Raw genomic sequence first — 20,581 nt, forward strand, 5'->3', positions numbered from 1 at the left:
AGTACAGGGACGGGGCAGCCATTGTGGGGGCTGCAAGAACTGACGGGGGATGGGGCCAGGTGAGGCAATAATTGGGGGACTGGGGTGGGGCATCTGGGCCTTGCAAGGGGGTGGTAGCCCCTGTCGGGGCCATTTGGCCCCCTTTGGGGGCCTGTACCCCTTGTTTGGGGGGGTTGAACCCCCTGTTGGGGGGCCATCACCCTGTGGGAGTGCAGCAAAACATGTATTGATGAAACATATTTAGAGTTCACTGTATTATAGTAAGAGACTTGCTTTAACTCTGTAAGATATATCAATAAAACACTGTCCAACTGATCACTGTCTCTTTCTTGCTCTGTCTTTATAGTGGTCTTTTGTTTTACTTGTGGAGGAACATGGATTTGGGGGTATTTTACAGAGTGACTTTGGGATTTTTTTTTTATTTTTAAATCAGGGATTTTTCAGTTTTCCAATATGGCACACCAGAATTCCTGCTAGGGAGGCCAGTGGCAGAACCCTGCTTGCTCAGAGCTGGCACCTTGGACCCATCTGGCTGTGGCTGACCTCCTGGATAAATGGGGCCAGGAGGACATGTTTTGACAGTTCAAAGCAGGCCACCACACCCTGTGTAACAGGGAACTCTCAGGGCTGCTTCAGCAGTCCAGCTGGCACAAGGGGTAGTGTCCCCAGGTACCAATTGGCTGGGCCCCAGAACCTCCTAAAAGCTAATAGTCCTGAACTACTTGCCAGGGCGGCTTTTTATACTGCTGGGGCCAGGACAGGGTAGCTTTTTATACTGCTGGGGACAGCACAGGTGCTGGCCCTGGGCTCTAGCTCCCCCTGGCTGAAGATCCGGGAGGAGCCAGGCAGGGGTATTTTTCCCCAAGTTGCACAATTTGCTCCACAACAAAGTGCATGTCTGAGCAAGTGTGCTGAAGCAAAAAGCACCGGCTCAGATTTGCACCACCTCTATTTAAGCTGCTGCAAGCACACGTGCTTGCATGTGTAGATGCACCCCATTAGTCTAAACCAGGACCCTTATTCCATTACCTGGATTAGCTTTTATAATATGCAAGTCCCTCGATGGGTTAACTGCATTTTTTCCCCTCTCCTACTCACCTTGCCTCTCTCACCAGCGCCTCCTCATTTCCCCTCCCCCTTTCCCTGCCCTTTGTATTCTAATCACAGCTTTCTATTTAGAAGCTCTGCTTCCTGCAGTCCCTTCACAGCATCTGATGAAGTAAGCCCTTCACTTATGAAAGTTTATGCTATAAATCTCTAATTTAGCTAGTCTGTAAAGTGCAAATCTACCCTGCCTTTATAAAGATCTGTAGCCACAAACTCAAAGCCCAAGAACCAACTTCAACCATGGATAGCAGTTAAATAATTCCTTCATGCCTCAAGTGTTTCTAGAAGAAAACCTGCTTGGTAAGATCCTCAACATATGGCATTTGACAAGCCAAAGGATTTGTTCCCTACTAGAGCCAAATCCATGATTCACTATGCTCATACCATGAGTGCAAGAGACTGATATCACTGCACAGAATCAGCTATCAGAAGAAATTGAACTCATTTCAAAAGATGAGATTTTAGCTCAAAAAAAAAAAAAAAGCCAAGGGAAGACCAAATTCAGAAATAGTACCAATCTCTCCTTCCAGTTCAGTCCACCACTCTTATTTCATATGAACCACCTCTATTCAGAAAAAGGAATCAGACACAGGATAAGTCACTTTAAAGCATCTGGGTCAAGTCAACTGCAGAGGGGTGACTCTGGGTTAGTTCATAACACTTCATTTCTTCTCTCCATCCTTTCCATCCCGCCCCCCTTTTAAATAAACCAACTTAAAGATTTGATCTTCTAGAACTGAAGACAGTAAAACTTGTTTTTCCATTGCTTCCAATATAATTACCTAGCATTTTCCTAGTTAACTCTGCAAATACATTTCTATCAAATAAAAAGGTTAATAGTATTTAACATCAGTCACAGAAATTAAGGAATTAGCAAAACGAACAATTATTATTAGTCTGAAAACCTTCCACCAAGAAGAAATAGAATTTGAGAAAGAAATGGAAATAATTAATTAAAAATACCTACTTTTCTTTCACAGCTTTAGCATTCTTTTCATTCACTACCCCAATGGGCTTGGACAGATCTCTGAAGACAGCAGGATTATTCAGGTCCAACTCTTCTGAAGTATAATCTCTAAGGACCCAGGGAAACTAGAAAATGGTAGTTCAAAACTCAGGTATAAACCCCATCTTTCAACAAAAATAAATAATATAGATATAGAGGACAGTGAGCAGCAACTAAACAAATTTACCACTGGATATTGTGCAAGGTCATTGTAAGTTCGTCCTGCCATAGTATTCAGTTGAATGAGGTAGTCAAAGTTAGATATTTCTCTGTTCACCCATTTCTGAAGGATAAAAGAAAAAAGGGAACACTGAAATTATTAAACTGGAATAATTGTTGCAATTATAGATTATATATTTTTCTCTGTGTCTAGCTATCAGTTGTTAATAAATAAGGGGCACTACTTTACAAACATGATATGAATTTACAAGTTTCACTTTTCATAACCTAGTTTACAGTCCAGCTGCTTCTGAGGCTAGGCTGCCCATCCCTTGAGATCAACAGAGAGCTGACTGATGTAACAAATTGTTTTAAATGCAGTGCAGCCACTTTCCCAGACTGGCAATAAAAACAATTTTAAAAGTTCTGTTAGAAAGAAGAGAAAGAGGATAGATTAAAAAATAGGGAAAAAGAGCTATTGGGGGAAAGAAGATGAGGAAAATGGAATGAAGTTTAAACAGCAAAGGAGAAAATAGGTAGCACTGGAAAAGAAAGAGCAGGAACCTGACACACGATTCAAACTTCCAATTTAAAAGGGTAAAGTCTCTACATCTTGCTCTGTTAACTATGCAGATCTTAGTGAGTTATTATTGTCTTTGTGAAAGCACTGCCAAATGTCTTATGTAACTCTGAACCCTGTGCAGACTGTTTCTATGGAGCTCTGTCTATTACACTTTGACAGCAAAATGGTGGAGCTCAAGTGTCAGGAAGGAGAAAATGTAAAATGGAGAAACATTGGGAAATACTAAACCTTTGAACAACAGTACAACTCCCCCTCTTTTCCTCAAAGAAAATATAGGTCTAGTGATGCAAAAAGACATAGGCCTGCGGCAGATATTAAACTAACAGTGCAACTGAGATCTGAGGAATTGTATGTGCCATCTCAAACACAGTGAGTCTTACCATGCATGATATACTCAGCTGAGTTTCACAATGGGACATAGGGCAGCCCCAATTGGGATTCAAATCTCAGAGTCTATACATTGGCCATGGGGGGGAAGTGTGTACTGTGTATGTTTTGAGGATTGACTTACACCCACATGCAGGGTGCAGAGCAAAGCATTTGAAAATGCCACAGCATGGGGAGCTGACAGGCCCCCCACTTACCTGTGTCCAAGTTGCAGCCTTGCCCTACAGCCTGCATTGGGATGGGGCTGCAACCATGCTGGGCACAAGGGATACACATGAATTCCCTGCACCGTAGCTTTTCTATATGTCCTGGCCTATATGGAGCATATCGGCAACCAGGAAAGGTTGCAACCATGTCTGGTGCAGGGGGAGCCCTTTGGCTCCGCAGCACTGTGGAACTTTTAAAATGCCTTGCTCTGCCACTCTGCATGCCACACATTTAAATTAAAGCACCACACGTACCAGCCACAAAGATGTTCCACATTAACTATGAAGCATCTTTGTAGCTGGTTTGCCATTTTACAGCACTGTGTTACAATTATCATATGAGCAATACATTAATTATGCAATAAATGCAATATCTGCCAGAGACACAGATAAGGCTGTTGAGTGAAGTCAGAAAAAATGTGGTAATTTTTCTTTCTTCTGAAAATTGACATTTTACTTGCAAGCTACGATTACTCCACTGTAAGTGGGAAGTAGGACCTATACATGTCATACTTCAGCTGGGTTTTGCTGCAGATACCCATTATAATAGGTTGCATGGCAAATTATTTTGGTGGGTAATGAAAGAAACAAATGTTTGGCCAAACCTATTTGCTAACACCAGAAGTAAAATTACTGCAAGTGTCCTCTAATTTTTTTGCACACGATGCTCCTGCAGACACACCCAGATTGATAAAGCGGTATGAATCTGGTAACTGTATACACTAAGGAAAGCACTTAGTATAGGAAGACATGAATTTGACTCAAGTGGGGAATAAACTCTAACTTGTCAAATGCCATATGTTGAGTTTTTTACCAAGCAGATTTTCTTCTAGAAACACCTGAGGCATGAAGGAATTATTTAACTGCTATCCATGGTTGAAGTTGGTTCTTGGGCTTTGAGTTTGTGGCTACAGATCTTTATAAAGGCAGGGTAGATTTGCACTTTACAGACTAGCTAAATTAGGGATTTATAGCATAAGCTTTCATAAGCAAAGGGCTTACTTCATCAGATGCTGTGAAGGGCCTGCAGGAAGCAGAGCTTCTAAATAGAAAGCTGTGATTAGAATACAAAGGGCAGGGAAAGGGGGAGGGAAAATGAGGAGGCGCTGGTGAGAGAGGCAAGGTGAGTAGGAGAGGAAAAAAATGCAGTTAACCCATTGAGGGACTTGCGTGTTATAAAAGCTAATCCAGGTAATGGAATAAGAGTCTTGGTTTAGACTGATGGTGCTCAACCTCTTTGGCCAGTGGGCTGGACAGGCAGTGCCCAGGCTGTCTGTGGGCCGGATCTGGCTGGTGGTCCTGACAGACAGAAGTGAGGGGAAAAGATAGCCCCCTTGCCATTCATGTCCAGAAACAGTGAAAAATTATCATAAACCCTAGCTTCAGAATTTTATTTTTAAACCAGTTCTTTGAAAAATGCTCAAATTCTCTACATCTATTCCCACTAAAATCTATGTACCTGCATCAAGCCTGAAGCTTTAAACTGTTCCTGAGGAGACCTGGTCCCATAAATATTTGGAGAGCGAAGTGACAAAATTCGACTGTATACTTTGTTTCTCACCTGTAAAAACAAACAAACAAACAAACAAAACACGCAAAAAAATCACACTAAAGAACGCAGCTAACAAAAGTCAGCAACCTTCATCATAGATTAATTAAAAAAATGATTGCATTTTGAATTATGCTCTTCTCATGTTGCCAAAAAACATTTTTATTCAGCTGTAGGAACTAGGAATACATAATATTTGTGACTAAAACAAATTTGACTCTTGCACAAATCACAACCAGCAAAACTAATCATCATATCCAAACCAATTCCACTGAAAACTCTATTATGCATCTTCAGTTGTAAAAAATGTTTACTGTACAAGTTACTCGTCTAATATCTTCACTTTAAATGCCTTGTACATAGCAGCTACCAGTAAAACTAACTCATCAGTTCAGTATTTAATCCATCCATGTTCAGTTAGTCCTTGTAGCCCTACCTAAAAAGGATCATTTTAGAGAAAAACAATTTTTCAAACCATCAGGAGGGAAAAATTGTAATTTCTATTTTCCAATCCCAGTGTTACACAGAACACAGTATCCACCATTTCATGATTCATTTGTAGAAATTATTTAAAATCTGTATAATATGAAAGTTACCCTTCATATAATTTCTGGTGAGGTAGAATTGCATAGCTGTTCAACGTTGGAACATTTTTTCTCCTTTTGATTATTCCAACAAGATACGGTCCATATCCTTATTTCCCAACATAGCTTAATCAAGCACATATTTTGATGCAACTATGATAATACTATAGATGATGCAATGAGTCAAATTTGAAATGGCCACTGAACTATAACTTTCCATTTGTGCTGAATGATCATTAGGAACATATGACATGTTCATACCTCCTTATTGAAGTTAAGGAAGTAGTTGGTCTGATCAGTAAGAAAGATCTCCAAAGCTGACCTCCTCAAGTTGTAACGACGCAAGTGTATCTCTCGAATTTGAGAAAGAGCCCATTTGAAATCATAACCTACCCCTGGGAACAAAACAACTTCAGTTATTGATCAACAATATACTTCACAGTGGTACTACTTGTACTCCACAAGTCAAAATAAATTCCTAATACTGCACTGTCATCTAGAAATGGTAGTTTCATTTATGCAAGATTATCTGTAGATATATACAACTACGGATACTTGGCTGGCAATCATTCCAGCCTTCAAGCAGTGTTCCTGTGATAGAGAAATAGAAGTAAATGTTTCTTTTCTCATTTTTTGGTAAACTGAAAGATAATTTTTTCATCCTTAAAAGCCCTTGACAAAACCAAGATTTGCTCAAAAACAGTCCTTAGTAGCAGACCACTAACTGAAAAGACTAGCTTGTTAATATGCCATTTGTGTAAAGTTTTTATATTTCCTTTGGTCAAACAGTTCAGTTCACTTTCCCAAGTTCAAATCACATGTTGGGCTGTTAGCACATACTAACTTCCCTACAAAAGGTCATCAAATGCTTATAGCTAATTAACGCTTCAAACTACTTCTTTTATCTATTCATATGGGGAACAAAGCTCATCTTTCAGTATGATTGGTCACTAGCATGGAAGAGATTACAGGGAACTCTCATTTATCCCTGTAAAATGAAAGGTACTTTATTTCTTAATAACATAGTAACAACGGCACAAGGGATACTACAGACCCCCTACCCAGAGTCAAGACCTTGACCAGGAGTTCACCAGGGAATTGGCTGAGGCCACACAATCCCAGTGTATGGTTGTCATGGGAGACTTTAACTACCCAGATATCTCGTGGGAGAAGCGCTCGGCCAAATCTGAGTGGATGCAAAGCTCTCTCTCGTGTGGATGACCTCTATCTGACGCAGGAAGTCTACGGGCCAACAAGAGGTAAAGCGCTGCTTGACCTCGTATTGGCAACCGGGGATGACCTAATCAGTGACCTAACAATCGAAGGGAGCTGGGTGACAGTGACCATGAGCTGATCACCTTCATCATGCGCCATAAAGCTGGTAAGTCAGTCAGTAATACAGAAGTCCTTGACTTCAGGAAAGCTGACTTTGACAAGCTAAGAACCCTTGTCAGAGAGGTCCTAAAAGGCCACAACCCAATGGAGAGGGAAGTTCAGGACGAGTGGTTGCTCCTCAAGGAAGCAATCTTGGATGTGCAAGCAAAGTCCATCCCGTCTCGGAGGAAAGGCAGCAAAAGGGCACAGCAGCCCCCTTGGCTCTCCAAGGAACTGGCGGACCTCCTGTGTCTTAAAAGGAAGACCTACAAAGAATGGAGGACTGGAACCGCCACCAAGAAGGAATACTCTACTCTGCTCTTGTCTGGACCTTCAGAGAGCAAATCAGGAAAGCCAAGGCTGTGATGGAACTCCAGCTAGCTACAAATATCGAGGAAAATAAAAAGTCTTTTTAGATATGTGGGAAGCCAGAGGAAAAGCAAGGGCAACGCTGGACCCCTGCTAAGCCAGGTGGGGCACCTGACAACCGACGCCCAGGAAAATGTGAACTTGCTAAATGGGTACTTTGCGTCAGTTTTTCACCGGTCCCATGGGACGGCCCTGCCCACTGTGGGTCAGGGAGGCCCAGGTGTGGGAGATTCCTTGCCCTCCATTGAAGCTGACCTCGTGAAGGAACACCTTGACAGGCTGGATACCTTCAAGTCAGCCAGCCCTGATGGGTTACACCCAAGGGTACTCAGGGAGCTGGCGAGTATCATAGCTCAGCCCCTGGCACGGATCTTTGAGAGCTCCAGGCGCTCTGGTGAAGTGCCCGATGATTGGAAGAGGGCCAACGTCGTGCCTATCTTCAAGAAAGGGAGGAAAGTAGATCTGGCAAACTACAGGCCCATCAGCCTGACCTCTATCCTGGGGAAGGTCTTGGAAAAGATTATCAAAGAGGCCATCCTTAACAGACTAGTTGACGGCAATATCCTGAGGGATACCCAGCATAGGTTTGTTGCGGGTATGTCTTGCTTGACCAATCTCATTTCCTTTTATGACCAGGTGACTTATCACCTGGACAAGGGGAAAGAGATGGACATTGTATATCTTGACTTTAAAAAAGCCTTCAATCAGGTATCCCAATCTGATCACCTCTTGGTTAAACTGGTTAACTGCAGCCTCGGATTCACCACAATCCACTGGCTGGGGAATTGGCTCCGCAGTAGGACCCAGAGGGTGGTGGTCGACAGGAGCCAATCATCTTGGTGCGCTGTGACCAGTGGGGTCCCTCAATGCTCTGTCCTAGGGCCTATACTATTTAACATCTTCATCAATGACGTGGACATTGGTGTCAGAAGCAGACTGGCCAAGTTTGCCAATGACACCAAACTCTGGGGTAAAGCATCCACGCCTGAGGAAACAAGGGTGATCCAGGCGGATCTTGACAGGCTCATGAAATGGGCAGATGAGAACCTGATGGTGTTCAACACTGAAAAACACAAGGTTCTCCACCTTGGGAGGAAAAACCTGCAGCATGCTTATAGGCTCGGTAGTGCTATGCTGGTTAGCACTACAGATGAAAGGGACTTAGGGGTCAAGGTGGACCACAAGATGAACACAAGCCTTCAGTGTAATGCTGCGGCTAGTAAAGCGAGCAAAACGCTGGCTTGCATCCATAGATGCTTCTCAAGCAAATCCCGGGACAGCATTCTCCCGTTGTACTTGGCCTTGGTGAGGCCACAGCTGGAGTACTGCGTCCAGTTTTGGGCTTCACAATTCAAAAAGGATGTGGAGAAGCTTGAGAGGGTGCAGAGGAGAGCCATACGCATGATCAGAGGTCAGGAAAACAGACCTTATGATGAGAGGCTGAGAGCCATGGGACTCTAGCCTGGAAAAGCACAGGCTCAGGGGTGATCTGGTGGCCACCTATAAGTTTATCAGGGGTGCTCATCAGGATCTGGGGGAATGTCTGTTCACCAGAGCACCCCAAGGGATGACAAGATCGAACTGTCACAAACTCCGCTGCGACCAATTCAGGCTGGACAAAAGAAAGAACTTCTTCACTGTCTGAGCCCCCAAGGTTTGAAATAGACTGCCACCAGAGGCGGTTCAAGCACCCACTCTGAATGCCTTCAAAACACATTTGGATGCTTATCTTGCTGGGATCCTATGATCCCTGCTGACTTACTGCCTCTGGGGCAGGGGGCTGGACTCGATCCTCCGGGGCCCCTTCCAGCCCAAATGTCTATGAAATCTATGAAAAACCCTGGTATTACCCAAGGAAATAAAATCTAAGCAGCCTGGGTTAACAAAATGGCTCAGTGAACAGTTATGTTTACAAAACCTTTGCTCCAAAAGAATTATTCAAGTCATCTGTTTAGTGAACTTTATGAACAATTTTGCTAACTAGCAGAAAGGTTTCTGGAACTCAGTTTGATGTTCATTGAAAAAAAGGATGTTAATAATATTTGTAAGAACATCATGACGCACTATGTTAAGAAGGAAAATGAGTTATTAGTAATGCTCACCTTCTTTTTCAATGCTACCATCAAAAAAATATATGTGCTGAGTAGTTACCTCCAGTCTTCCAGGTATTAAATCAATTACTGTAACAAGTTCACAGTCTTCAGACAATACTAACTTTTCTTTCTGGCTTTGCTCCTCCTTCTCATCCCTACAACAACACAACCAACTGTCATTGTTTTTTCTGAATTTTCCAGTTCCATCAAGTAGAAAAATAAAAGAACAATTTAGAAAATAATTAAATCTGATCTGTTTTAAGAGCATCACACAAAAAGTTCCATTATTTCATGTACATTATTTCATTTCACAAGAAAACCACGCTCTCTCTAATCTCAGTTCTAATCCTCAAAGGGAATTTACAAAATACCTTTCACAGATGAGCCTATCAACTTCACTTCAATCTACTGGATACAAAAAAAATAATGGACTAAATACAGACATTGGATTTGTGACACATTATAACCTGCCTAATATCTGACTCCCCAAGTAAACCCTCCACTTTTTACCAGAAATTCTCATTCCCTTTCCTCCCCACTCTCTTATCTCATCATTTGAACGCAGTTACATTTATTCCTCCCCGCAACACCCACATCTGTGTCCCATCTACTGACCACCTCAATTTATATTTTCACTGACTGGCTTTACTTTCTTGCATATGCACTGGTCTCTGGCTGCTTTACCACTCCATCCAGGGAGAGCACAGGCCATCTGCAGACACTTCATCAACCTGATGAAGGGTGTTTGTGCCCAAAAGCTTGCTAAGAAGAATTTTTCCAACTATTTGAGTTGGTCTAATAAAAGAGATCAGATTTACCCATAGAACCTTATCTGCCTGTGTCCTTAGACCAACACGCAGACAGGTGTAGGCTACAACCTACACCCGTTATTTCATTTACGCAACCATCTTACCTCAGATTGAAACACTAGACTTCAAGCCTCAGTTCTTTCTTGGCAGAATTTTACATATCTTTCCTTCGCAGTCATTTTATTTATCTAATAAGATCTGACAGGATGGATCTGATATTATCAACAGTATAAAGCATAATGCCAATTTTCATATTGCTCACAAAGTGCTAAAAGCTTAGAAGAAAGCCAGATCAGATTCTCAGTCTGTAGAAGAGCTTTATCTGGTAAATGTCCTTAGTACTACTTTCCAAGATACTGCAAATTAACCACAGGAATATTTTAAATAGGTTAATGAACCTTTTGTGATAAAAGGTTTAATTATTACATAGATACATGTGCTGGCTTTAGTAACTTTAAAGTTATAATACATATAAGACAGTAAATATTTATTATTCAATGTATAAAAAAAATATATGATCTTCACAGAGGCTTCCATTTTCACTTCTGAGATTTTGTAGGGACAAAGAATTGTTCAAAAGATTCTGCATATGCAGTTACTAGACACATTATCTACTCAGTTCTATTCGTTTCTGGCCATTTTGGTGATATGAAGGAAACCACAGTTTGACTGCATCCCCTGGATGGTGAATCTTTCAGGCAGGGGAATTTTCATGGGCATGTGGATAGCATAAGTGACACCTACACCTCTTAACCTGCATGTGACTGGAAGAGTGAGGACTGCAGACTGTTAAATTCAAGCTATACTTACCTTGTTGGTACAACCTTGGGAATTATTGCCAACTAGCACGTTAGATAAGCCCTGCTATCCCTAGGGCCAACTCTGAACAAAGTTGTTCAGAGCTGGATAGAGATGAATTTCAAGATTCTGTATGCTGTACATACTTGTTTATACTGGCTGCTGTGTCTTCTTCTGGCAATTCAAGGACATCATCCTCCATGTCACTGACTTTCACCTGCTTTACCACTTCCAGAAGCAGAGACTCGCTAGCTGGCTGTGTCTGATGTACTCCTTTTGGAATAAGAGACAGATTTTCAACTCAAACAAAAACCAGATTTTTTAAATTTCACAATGCTTCTTGATAGTTGAATGGTAGCAGCTGACTATGTTTATTGCTGCTGCACATTATTCTTACTGGAGAAGGAGCAGCTTGAAATTAAAAAAATATACTGCAGGGAGGCAAGTAGAATAGTTTAAAAACATCTCCAAGTTTATAGCAAGGTATTATAACTGTAGCTAAGCCAAGGAGGACACGAATACAAGTTACTTGTGAGCTTATAGTCTATTTAGCAGCATCAATGAATACTTTGTAATGTTTTGCATAAACATGTTCTGGCATGGCCATGGGTTCAAACTTAGGAGTGTTGTAGTTTTGAGTCCTGGAATGAATAAATACCTAAAAATCAAAACCAAGTTTGGTCACTGCAGGTCAGTAAGCTCTATCCATCCATTATTACATGACACAGACTCTCTGGCATTTCATAAGAAGTAAAAACAGCAATCAAACCTTCAAACAGTTTCTGTCTCTTGCTCACTGCATTAAAATGCTTTGACCTAAACCATTTCTATCTGTTTTTACACGAGTCCTTCTCTTCAATTTTTACTGTAAAGCACTACCATAACAATCATAGAGAAAAAGAGCTAACATAGCATAGCTTCAATAAAATGAATTTTCAAGTTAAGATACAAGTGCTCTAACTAAACTAGGTCAAGGTTAATATAAAATGTGTATAATATGAGTGTAGAGATTGCAGTCACAGACATTTTGTGTGTTTTTGTTGCAGATATTTCTTGCAATAATATTTCTTTTAATAACAGTTACCTTTAGAAAAGCACCTCCCCTAAGCATAAAATACTCTCATTATTCTGCTCCAGATGTGAATGGGGTTTCTATCCTTTATATTTAATAACATTTCCCAAGCATCTACTGTAACCTGAGCTGGGCAAGGCCTCCTCTTTCAAAGAAAAATTTCGAAGAAGTGTCCTTGGAAGGTTAAGAATGTAAGAACTGCCATTTATCAGGTCAGACCATAGGTCTATCTGGCCCAGTCTCCCTGTGTCACACAGTAGCAGTGTGGATGCTGAAAAGGAGAGTGAACAGGGTATGACCAGGGGTTTTCCTACTGTTTCTCTCTCACTTACAACTTCCAGCATTTAATGTCTATGAAGTTCCGATTCAGAGGCTGTACCCCTAACTCCCATGCTCAAAAGCTACTGATGGATTTTTCCTCCAAGAAATTGTCCAATTCCTTTTTGAAAATAGTTAAATTGTCAGCTTCCACATCTTGTGGCAATGAGTTCCACACTTCAGTTACATGATGTGTGAGAAAGAACTTCTTGTTAGTTTTAAACTTACTGTCTACTAGTTTCTTTTTATGACCCCTAGCTCCAGTTTCTGTATTGTGAGGCTATATTAAAATATTAGTTTAATCAAACAATTTTTTAAAAATACCCTCCTGGTGCTATATTATTGATCAGATGTTCTTTTAATAAATCTGCTTAATTATATTTTTGGAGTTTTTCTATATATGAAAAATGCAACATCATCTGTTTACCTAGTTATAATTATGATCAGACACTTGATCACATTTATAATTCTTTATGATGTCAGATGTTCTCTTTAAATTTGAACCCAGACTATCTGATAACTAAGAAAGATCACTTATGTTTGAGAGGAAAGGGTTTTTTTTTTTTTTTATAATCTGAACCTGAAGGGCACTTCGTGCCTAAAAGCTTCTCTAACATTTCTCCCAATTATACAGTTGATTCAATAAAAGATATCACAAAAAAATCTTTGCCTTCCATACATTTCCACGACCATTATAGTTCTATCACCCTATTACATATTTGCTTATTCCTTTTTGGGGTGGGCGGGAAGGAACTGCTCTAGGCCTTCTGGCAACAACACATATATGGATAAAGCTTTCCTTATTAGTAAATCTCCTTCTGTTTGGGATTTAAGCAACAGTGTCCCAGTGAAACAGATTTTTCATGAAAACTTTATTCAAGTCTACCATCTCTCTCTCATTTATCTTGTTGCGTGTATTTCGTTATAAGGAAACATGGTGTGGTTTAGAGAAAAAAATGTATGTATTTTAAACAGCTACCAAACACCATGCCTTAAATTTGTGAAAATGTTGATAAAGAATCATAAAAATAAGTAGTCAACCATTCAAATTCTCAAAGGAAGAATGCAGCAGTAAGCACATCTCACCCAGATTGTCCCTTAGGGCACTGGCCTCTTGATGGGAGTTGAAGCTGTAATTCTGCACTAGTTTTAGCCTCATACGCGAGTAATTTTCCACATTTGAAAGTTTCCAATGCATAGGACTCTCTTTCCTAGAAGTGACAAAGATATAAAATCCAATATTAAGAAAATAAACTGGATCTAGCCAGCTTTGTATTCAAAAGCATGAGCTGTGTGTACATTTACTGTATCTACCTAAATCCAAGGCAACTTCAAATTTAAGATGAGCCCCCGCCCCCACAATTAGACTCTATACATGGAAAATAAAAACGTGATGCAATTTTCCATGTATAGAATCTAATTATTGGAGTGCTGTCTTAAATTTGTCACCAATCATGGTGGGGGGGCAAGTAGCCTGACTCCTGTGCCTTGCACTCCTGCCACTTACCACCCCCCCCATACCTGTCTCTTGTGTCCCCTGACACTTATCCCCCCTGCCTAAACCCCTACTCTCACTACCACTTGCCCTGGCCTGAGCCCTGCCGCCTGTCTCCCACTTGATCCCTAACCCACAGTACAGCCTGATCCACAACTCCCATTGCTGCCCAATCTCCAGCTTGATCCCCCACGTGCACTGCTGCTGCATCCCTTGACCTGCACTACCGCTCCATCAGAAGCACAGGGCTGGGGATGGGGCAGCGGCATGTCAGGGGATGGGACAGAAGCCTGCACTGATCATCAGGAGGGGGAAATGGGAAGCAGAGCAGGTCAGGGGATGGGACAGCAGCGTGCACTACTGCCCCATCCCACAATGAGCTGCTTGTCCACCCTCTGACCTGTGCTGCTGCCCAATCCCCCTTGCACACTGCTGCCATATTTCCTGACCCATGCTGCCTGATCCCCGACCCCCTCTACTACCCAATCTTGGATGTTAGCCCTGGCCCCCGACTGGGGCTCACAGAACTGCTGCTGATTCCATGGTTGCTGACTCCAAGCAGCAGCAATGCTTGCTGCCCTGGGAAGGAGCCGGAGTACTGGTACTCAAATCCAAGCTGAGGCTTGTTTTCCCCCCCATGTTCCCTGAGGGGAAAAAAAAAAAAATCTCATCTTGGATTTGAGTAATTATAGTACATAAGCAACTTCAGAAGTAGCATGTAAACAAGTAAGATGAATTTTATTTTACATTCCAGTCCCAAAGGGTACTTTTACATGTGCTCTGGGGGTGAGGGGGTGGCTCATTTGATGAGCTTCAGTTCAAGCACCCCTGCTACCATTTTTAAGCATGGGGACACTGATACACAAGATGCAGGAGGCTGCTAGAGTGCAGTAATTGTCATTCTCCAGCAGACTTGATTATTGAGCCTGCTCCAAAGTGCTGGAATTCTAGTGCGTTGGAGCAGCCTCTGCACTCACGTATAGGTGCCCACAGATCCCAAAGCACTTTACAAACTACATCTATCCTCCACGGTAATTCAGCAGCTGATAAGCATCAAGGTAAGGAATATCTTATACAACTACAACTTCCAGGAAAATTCAAGACAACAGAGGGAAATTAACTATGTTGTAACTAATCCTGTATACAAAGGCAAATTCTGATTACAGATTGCATCTCATTTTTCTGAAGCATATTAAGCAACTGTTGGTCTGCTATACATCCTATTTATCTGTCATGAATTTTAAAAATTCTCTGTTCAGTTAATTTTCATGTTATTTGTCAGTGGGTGCATCTATGCATCCACTTCACTGTGGAGTAGACCAATTGGTAAACTAATCAACTCTGCTGTAAAACAGTACTATCTTTCGGCAGAGTAATTTACTGTATTGAAATGCACACGTAGACAGTGACTGCCCTGGCTCATATTGCTGTTGTCCTGGGCACGTGTGTAGATGCTGTGCCCAGGAGCAGTTTACTTTGGTTCAAAGTGCTCCAGAGTTTATTGCTTTGCATTAATTGCACATGTAGATACACCCAGTGATATTCATCTACCAAGAAATCAGATACATATTAAATATTAGTACTGGTATTTTGATAATTCAGGAAATACTTCAATAGAACAATCAATGGGACTACCAAAAATGGCTACTAAAATAGTTTAAATACCTTTTACAATTCCAGCTGTATGAAATATTAAATAAATGGATTGGGCAATTCTCTTAGATGCAAGATGGCATTTAAGTAAAAGATTACACTCCTACCTTTCAGCCCATGGGCCCCTTTCACAAGTGAGGTAAAGTTGTGCTGCTCTCCACTGTCTCAGTATAGCTGTCCGCTGACTATTAAGTTGTTTTAGTGTGCTGTTGTAACGCAGATTTTCCTGGCGAGCCCTTCGGTTAAATGGCTCCACAAAATACTCCTGAAAGAAAACTGGAAATAAGTCTTACTCAGCTTCCTACAAGAATCCTGGAATTTGCAGAAGTCATTTGCTCAAAGCAAAGGATAAATTTCTACCAGTGAAGAGGAAACACTGTCAAGTAACCTGACAAATTCTGCAAACTTAAAACATGTATGTTAAACATCAGAGATTTTACAATGAAAGACAGATACTGGCCATATGAAATGTGTAAAGTATGAACGAGTTTGCATGTTCAGGATGCGAAATGGACTGCACTTGAGTTCCAGTTATGGTTTCAGAAGCGTTAGAATTTTTCAGTACCATTCTGGCTTTTTATAATGTAATTTAGCTTTAGTGGCCTGGCAAAGAAAAGAACTCATATATGGATCTTTTATATGATGCAAGGAAAGATAAATAAATGTAACCACTGTACTGTTCACTGTAATTAACAGGTAACTTGAAATCATAGAATCTAACCTCATGAGATTTCTGGTCCAATCCTCCAAAATGTCTAGGTCTACCCTCCAGCGTATCTACTACATGCCCCCCCCCACCCACTTGGTGTCATCTGCAAACTTGCTGAGGGTGCAATTCATCCGGTCTTCCAGATTGTTAATTAAGATATTGAACAAAACCAGACCCAGGACCAACCCCTGGGGCACTCCACTTGATACCACCTGCCAACTAGACATCAAGCCATTGATTACTACCCATTGAGCCCAACAATCTAGTCAGATTTGTATCTGCCTTACAGTCCATTCATCCAATCTGTACTTCCTATGGTTGCTTGCAAGAATGCTGTGGGAGACTGTGTCAAAAGCCTTGCTGAAGTCAAGGTATGTTACGTCCACTGCTTTCCCCACATCCACTGCTTTCCCCACATCCACTGAGCCAATTATCTTGTCATAGAAGACAATCAGGTTGGTTAGGCATGACTTGCTCTTGGTGAATCCATGCTGACTGTTCCTAATTGCCTTCGCCTTTAAGTGCTTAGAAACGGATTCTCTGAGGACCCATTCCATGATTTTTCCAGGGACTGAGGCGAGGCTCACTATATCCTCCTTTTTCCATTTCTTAAAGATAGGCACTATATTTGCCCTTTCCCAATCATCTGGGACCTCCCCCAGTCACCACGAGTTTTCAAAGATAATGGCCAGCAGCTCTGCAATCACATCAGCTAATACCCTCAGCCCCCTCAGATGCACTGCATCCAGCCCCATGGACTTGTAAATGTCCCTAACCTGTTCTTTCACCATTTTCTCCCCAAACTGTATTGCCCAGTGCAGTACTATGGGAGCTGACCTGTGAAAACCAAGGTAAAAAAAGGCATTGAGTACTTCAGCCTTTTCAGTATCATCTGTCACTACGTTGCCCCCTCACTCAGTAAGGGACCCACACTTCCCCTGACCTTGCTTTTGTTGCTAACATACTTGTAGAAACCCTTCTTGTTACTCTTCACATCCCTTACTAGCTTCAACCCCAATTGTGCTTGGCCATTCTGACTTCATCCCTGCATGACAAAGTAATATTCTTATACTCCTCCAAAGTTGTTTGTCCAAACCGTCACTCCTTGTAAGCTCCCTTTTTCTGTTTAAGCTCACCAAAGAGTTCTCTGCCAAGCCAAGCTGGTTGCATGCCACATTTGCTATTTTTCCTGCAAGCAATTTGCTATTTTTCCACATTTGCTATTCTTTCTGCAAGTAGTACCTTTACTACTAAATTTCAATCTTAACTGAACACAGAAAAAATAGTTTTGATTTAATTCACTGCACACAAAAATTAAGCAAAGTTTAATGTGGGAGCAGTTCATGTTAGGTACAATTTTGACCCTTTTTCATTTCATTAAAATAACTTTAAAAAAATTCATTAACTTAAGACATAATGTAGTAGGGACTAACAGCTTTCGGTAATTCAAAATGGGCTAAAAAGATGCAACTAACACTAGGCATAATTCTGGGATAATGTATTATGAGAGGGGCATACATGTTCTACTATAACTCAATTTTACAGCTTGATTTGATATTAAAAATTTTTCAAAGCAGTTCTTCCAAGATGCACATTTGTAGCATATGCCATTGGTATGTTTTTTTTCCCCTCAGAATACTGGGGTCAGAGATCACCTTACAAATAAACTCCTTCACCTGCTGGCAGGTGATTCCACTTTTTCGTGCAACACTGCAAATAGATTTTAGAAACTTAAAAACTTTACCTGAAATTTCAGCTTGCTTTCTCCCCTCTCTCGGTCTCGCTTATGCATATTCACCATTAAAGCCTCATAACAGTCCTTCCAATAAAGTGCCATATGCTCACGGCCCTCTCTGAACGTATTGTCTTCATACTGTTTCATGTATGGAATAATCTGGTAAACAAAAATATTTTGGGAAAAAAAACCAAACAAGATGGTTGAGTAGATTCCCTTCGCCCCAGTAAAGAGAAAACAGATGAATACCCAGAAGAAGCCATTACTTACATATTTATCAATATAAATTTGCCATTCACTAGAGCTGCAATACTCTTGGAAATCCTCAAAAAAAGAAGGGCTGCCATTGGCAGAAGGCAATGAAGGTAGATGCAGGTTCATAAAAAGAAGTTGGTAAATTTTGGATACCAGTGTTCGAACCAGAGGAATCAGGAATGAGTATGTTTCTGTCTTCTCTTTGATTGATCTACTCAGAATGCCTTCCATCTTGCCCAGCAGGTAGCATGCCTCAGTTTGACTCTCAATTACTTTGGTTTGAAGGAGGGTGTTTAGCTTAGCTGCTGCCATAGCACAAACCTAGACAGCGAAAAAGAAAAGCAAATACAAATTCAACACACAAAAATCTATGAAGTTAGTGGCAAGCACTTAACATTTTACCAGAGATGCATGCATACTGCAAGCTGCTTCTCAGGTATACAGAAACTCACAATAAGTCAGATCAGATTTCACTACACTGTGCTAATATTTTTGTACTAAAGTGTTCAAAAGCCTCAGTCTGGATCACTGCCCCATTGTGGCAACTACTGCATATATGCACCAAGGAAAAGTTTACAGTTTCATTTAATCAGTTAAATATGCAACTACTTTAAGGGGATGAGGACAAACAGGAGTAAATATGCATGTGGTAAAAGCTGTTGAAGTGTCCAATTTACAAGGTCAAGGATATCTACAGGAAACCCACTGTGGTAAGCTTAATCCTTATATTCACTAATAGTTATATACAGTAACAGCTGTGTTAACTAGCATTCTGCTATCTGGAATACTCTATTAACCGGAATTTCCGGCTGGACATGGGGGAGGGGGGGGAGGGGCTGCACGGGATGTTCACACATGGCGCTTCCCCGCACCCCCCAGGGGGTTTCAAAAAAGTTGAAAACCCCTGCCTCAGATAACCGGAATTTTTAGATACCTAGCACCCCCCTTACCCCACTCAGGCCAGTTAACACAGCTTTTACTATACATAGTTGGCATGCGTCTTGCACAGTACCCTATGCATAAATAAGTAACAAACCTGTAAATTATCTTGTCCAATGAATCCAAGAAGCAACTGCACCTGCACTTGGGAGAGTTTGATTGATTCCAGGCCATCGGGGTACCAAACTGACAGGTCATCCATCAGAGTCACCAGCTCTTCCAAGAGCTATTTTAACAGTGAAAGAATTGTATGGCATAAAATAAAAAGAGAAAAAAAATAGTTTTCAGATATTCATACAACTATGGGATTGCACAGTAATTTTGAAGAGCTGAGAAATCTACAGATAAATCAGACCGTCCTCATACCTTAAACCAAGTGATTAAAATAAATATACTGTAGGACTGAAGTACAACTACCAATTTAACAGAGTTCAGCATTTCAAAAGCAATTTGCATTACAATGTAATTTGATAAAACAAGAAGGAAATTATTTGTGCACATAAAGCTAAAAATCCTGTTTCTCTAAATTATCACTATAAAATTTCATTTCCACAAAAAGTAGAGCAGTTATAAACATGATTGCTTTGATTATAAAAGGCTCTAATCTAAAGGATAGGTACTATAAAACTTAATCATTAGTTCAGTCACTGATTTAGATTCCATTTCTTTCTCCTTTTTCACGTTTACTTAACTTAAACAATGATAATTTATTATTAAACTAGCACCAATGGAGTACAGTCAAATTCACTGCCCTATCAACTGCTAAAGCTGTTTAATCTCTTGTCAATAGACAAAATATCACACGATTAAAGGGCTGACATCACCCAAACTGGCATGTTAATAAATATCTGAGACCATATTAAATTTACTTACCTTCTCCGTCCACAAGTTGGAATTGACTAGCCCTTCTGCCTGTAAAAAATCCTGTACAATGAGCAGGAGCCGAAAAGCATTTTCAGCATGTGTTAGGAGAGCTTTTGCATCTCTGTTATCAGTGACTGCCCATTCCAGCATCTTCTCTAGCAAGCTAAATGGAAAACAAAATCCCAAAGCAACTATTAGATTTTCTGAGAATAAGTGGCTTAAAAAAAATCAGCTTACATATTTAATTGAGCCTAAACATATGTAGTGCTGTAATTGCCTTTTACTCTATAAGCCAATGAGGTAAAGAAGATTGTTAGAGTCACGCAAGTCAGAGGCATACATATAAGTTTTGTCAACTAAACTCCATTACTGAATAGATACAGATGCATAAGTATGCTTTTGATAATATTTGCATGAGAACAACAGTAGATCAAAGACAACCTATTAAACTTCTGTCACCAGAACTTAACAATACCCGTAACACCATCTCTTTCACCTTCTCTTCCAAAAGAAGAAA

The 20,581-nt window shown here is 40.8% G+C and overlaps 1 protein-coding gene across 1 annotated transcript in view; it reads right to left on the reverse strand.

Moving 5' to 3' along the window:
* Positions 1-20,581, reverse strand: part of NBEAL1 (neurobeachin like 1) — a 135,972-nt gene that overhangs the window by 24,156 nt on the left and 91,235 nt on the right. The window contains 12 exon segments of the mRNA XM_014516902.2: positions 2,075-2,199; positions 2,301-2,396; positions 4,908-5,009; positions 5,843-5,976; positions 9,427-9,572; positions 11,171-11,297; positions 13,501-13,625; positions 15,670-15,827; positions 18,016-18,165; positions 18,277-18,582; positions 19,298-19,426; positions 20,074-20,227. Of these exon segments, the coding sequence (XP_014372388.2) occupies positions 2,075-2,199; positions 2,301-2,396; positions 4,908-5,009; positions 5,843-5,976; positions 9,427-9,572; positions 11,171-11,297; positions 13,501-13,625; positions 15,670-15,827; positions 18,016-18,165; positions 18,277-18,582; positions 19,298-19,426; positions 20,074-20,227 (1,752 nt within the window).

The sequence above is a fragment of the Alligator sinensis genome, unplaced genomic scaffold, assembly GCF_000455745.1.
Source record: "Alligator sinensis unplaced genomic scaffold, ASM45574v1 scaffold755_2, whole genome shotgun sequence".
Lineage (NCBI taxonomy): Eukaryota > Metazoa > Chordata > Crocodylia > Alligatoridae > Alligator > Alligator sinensis.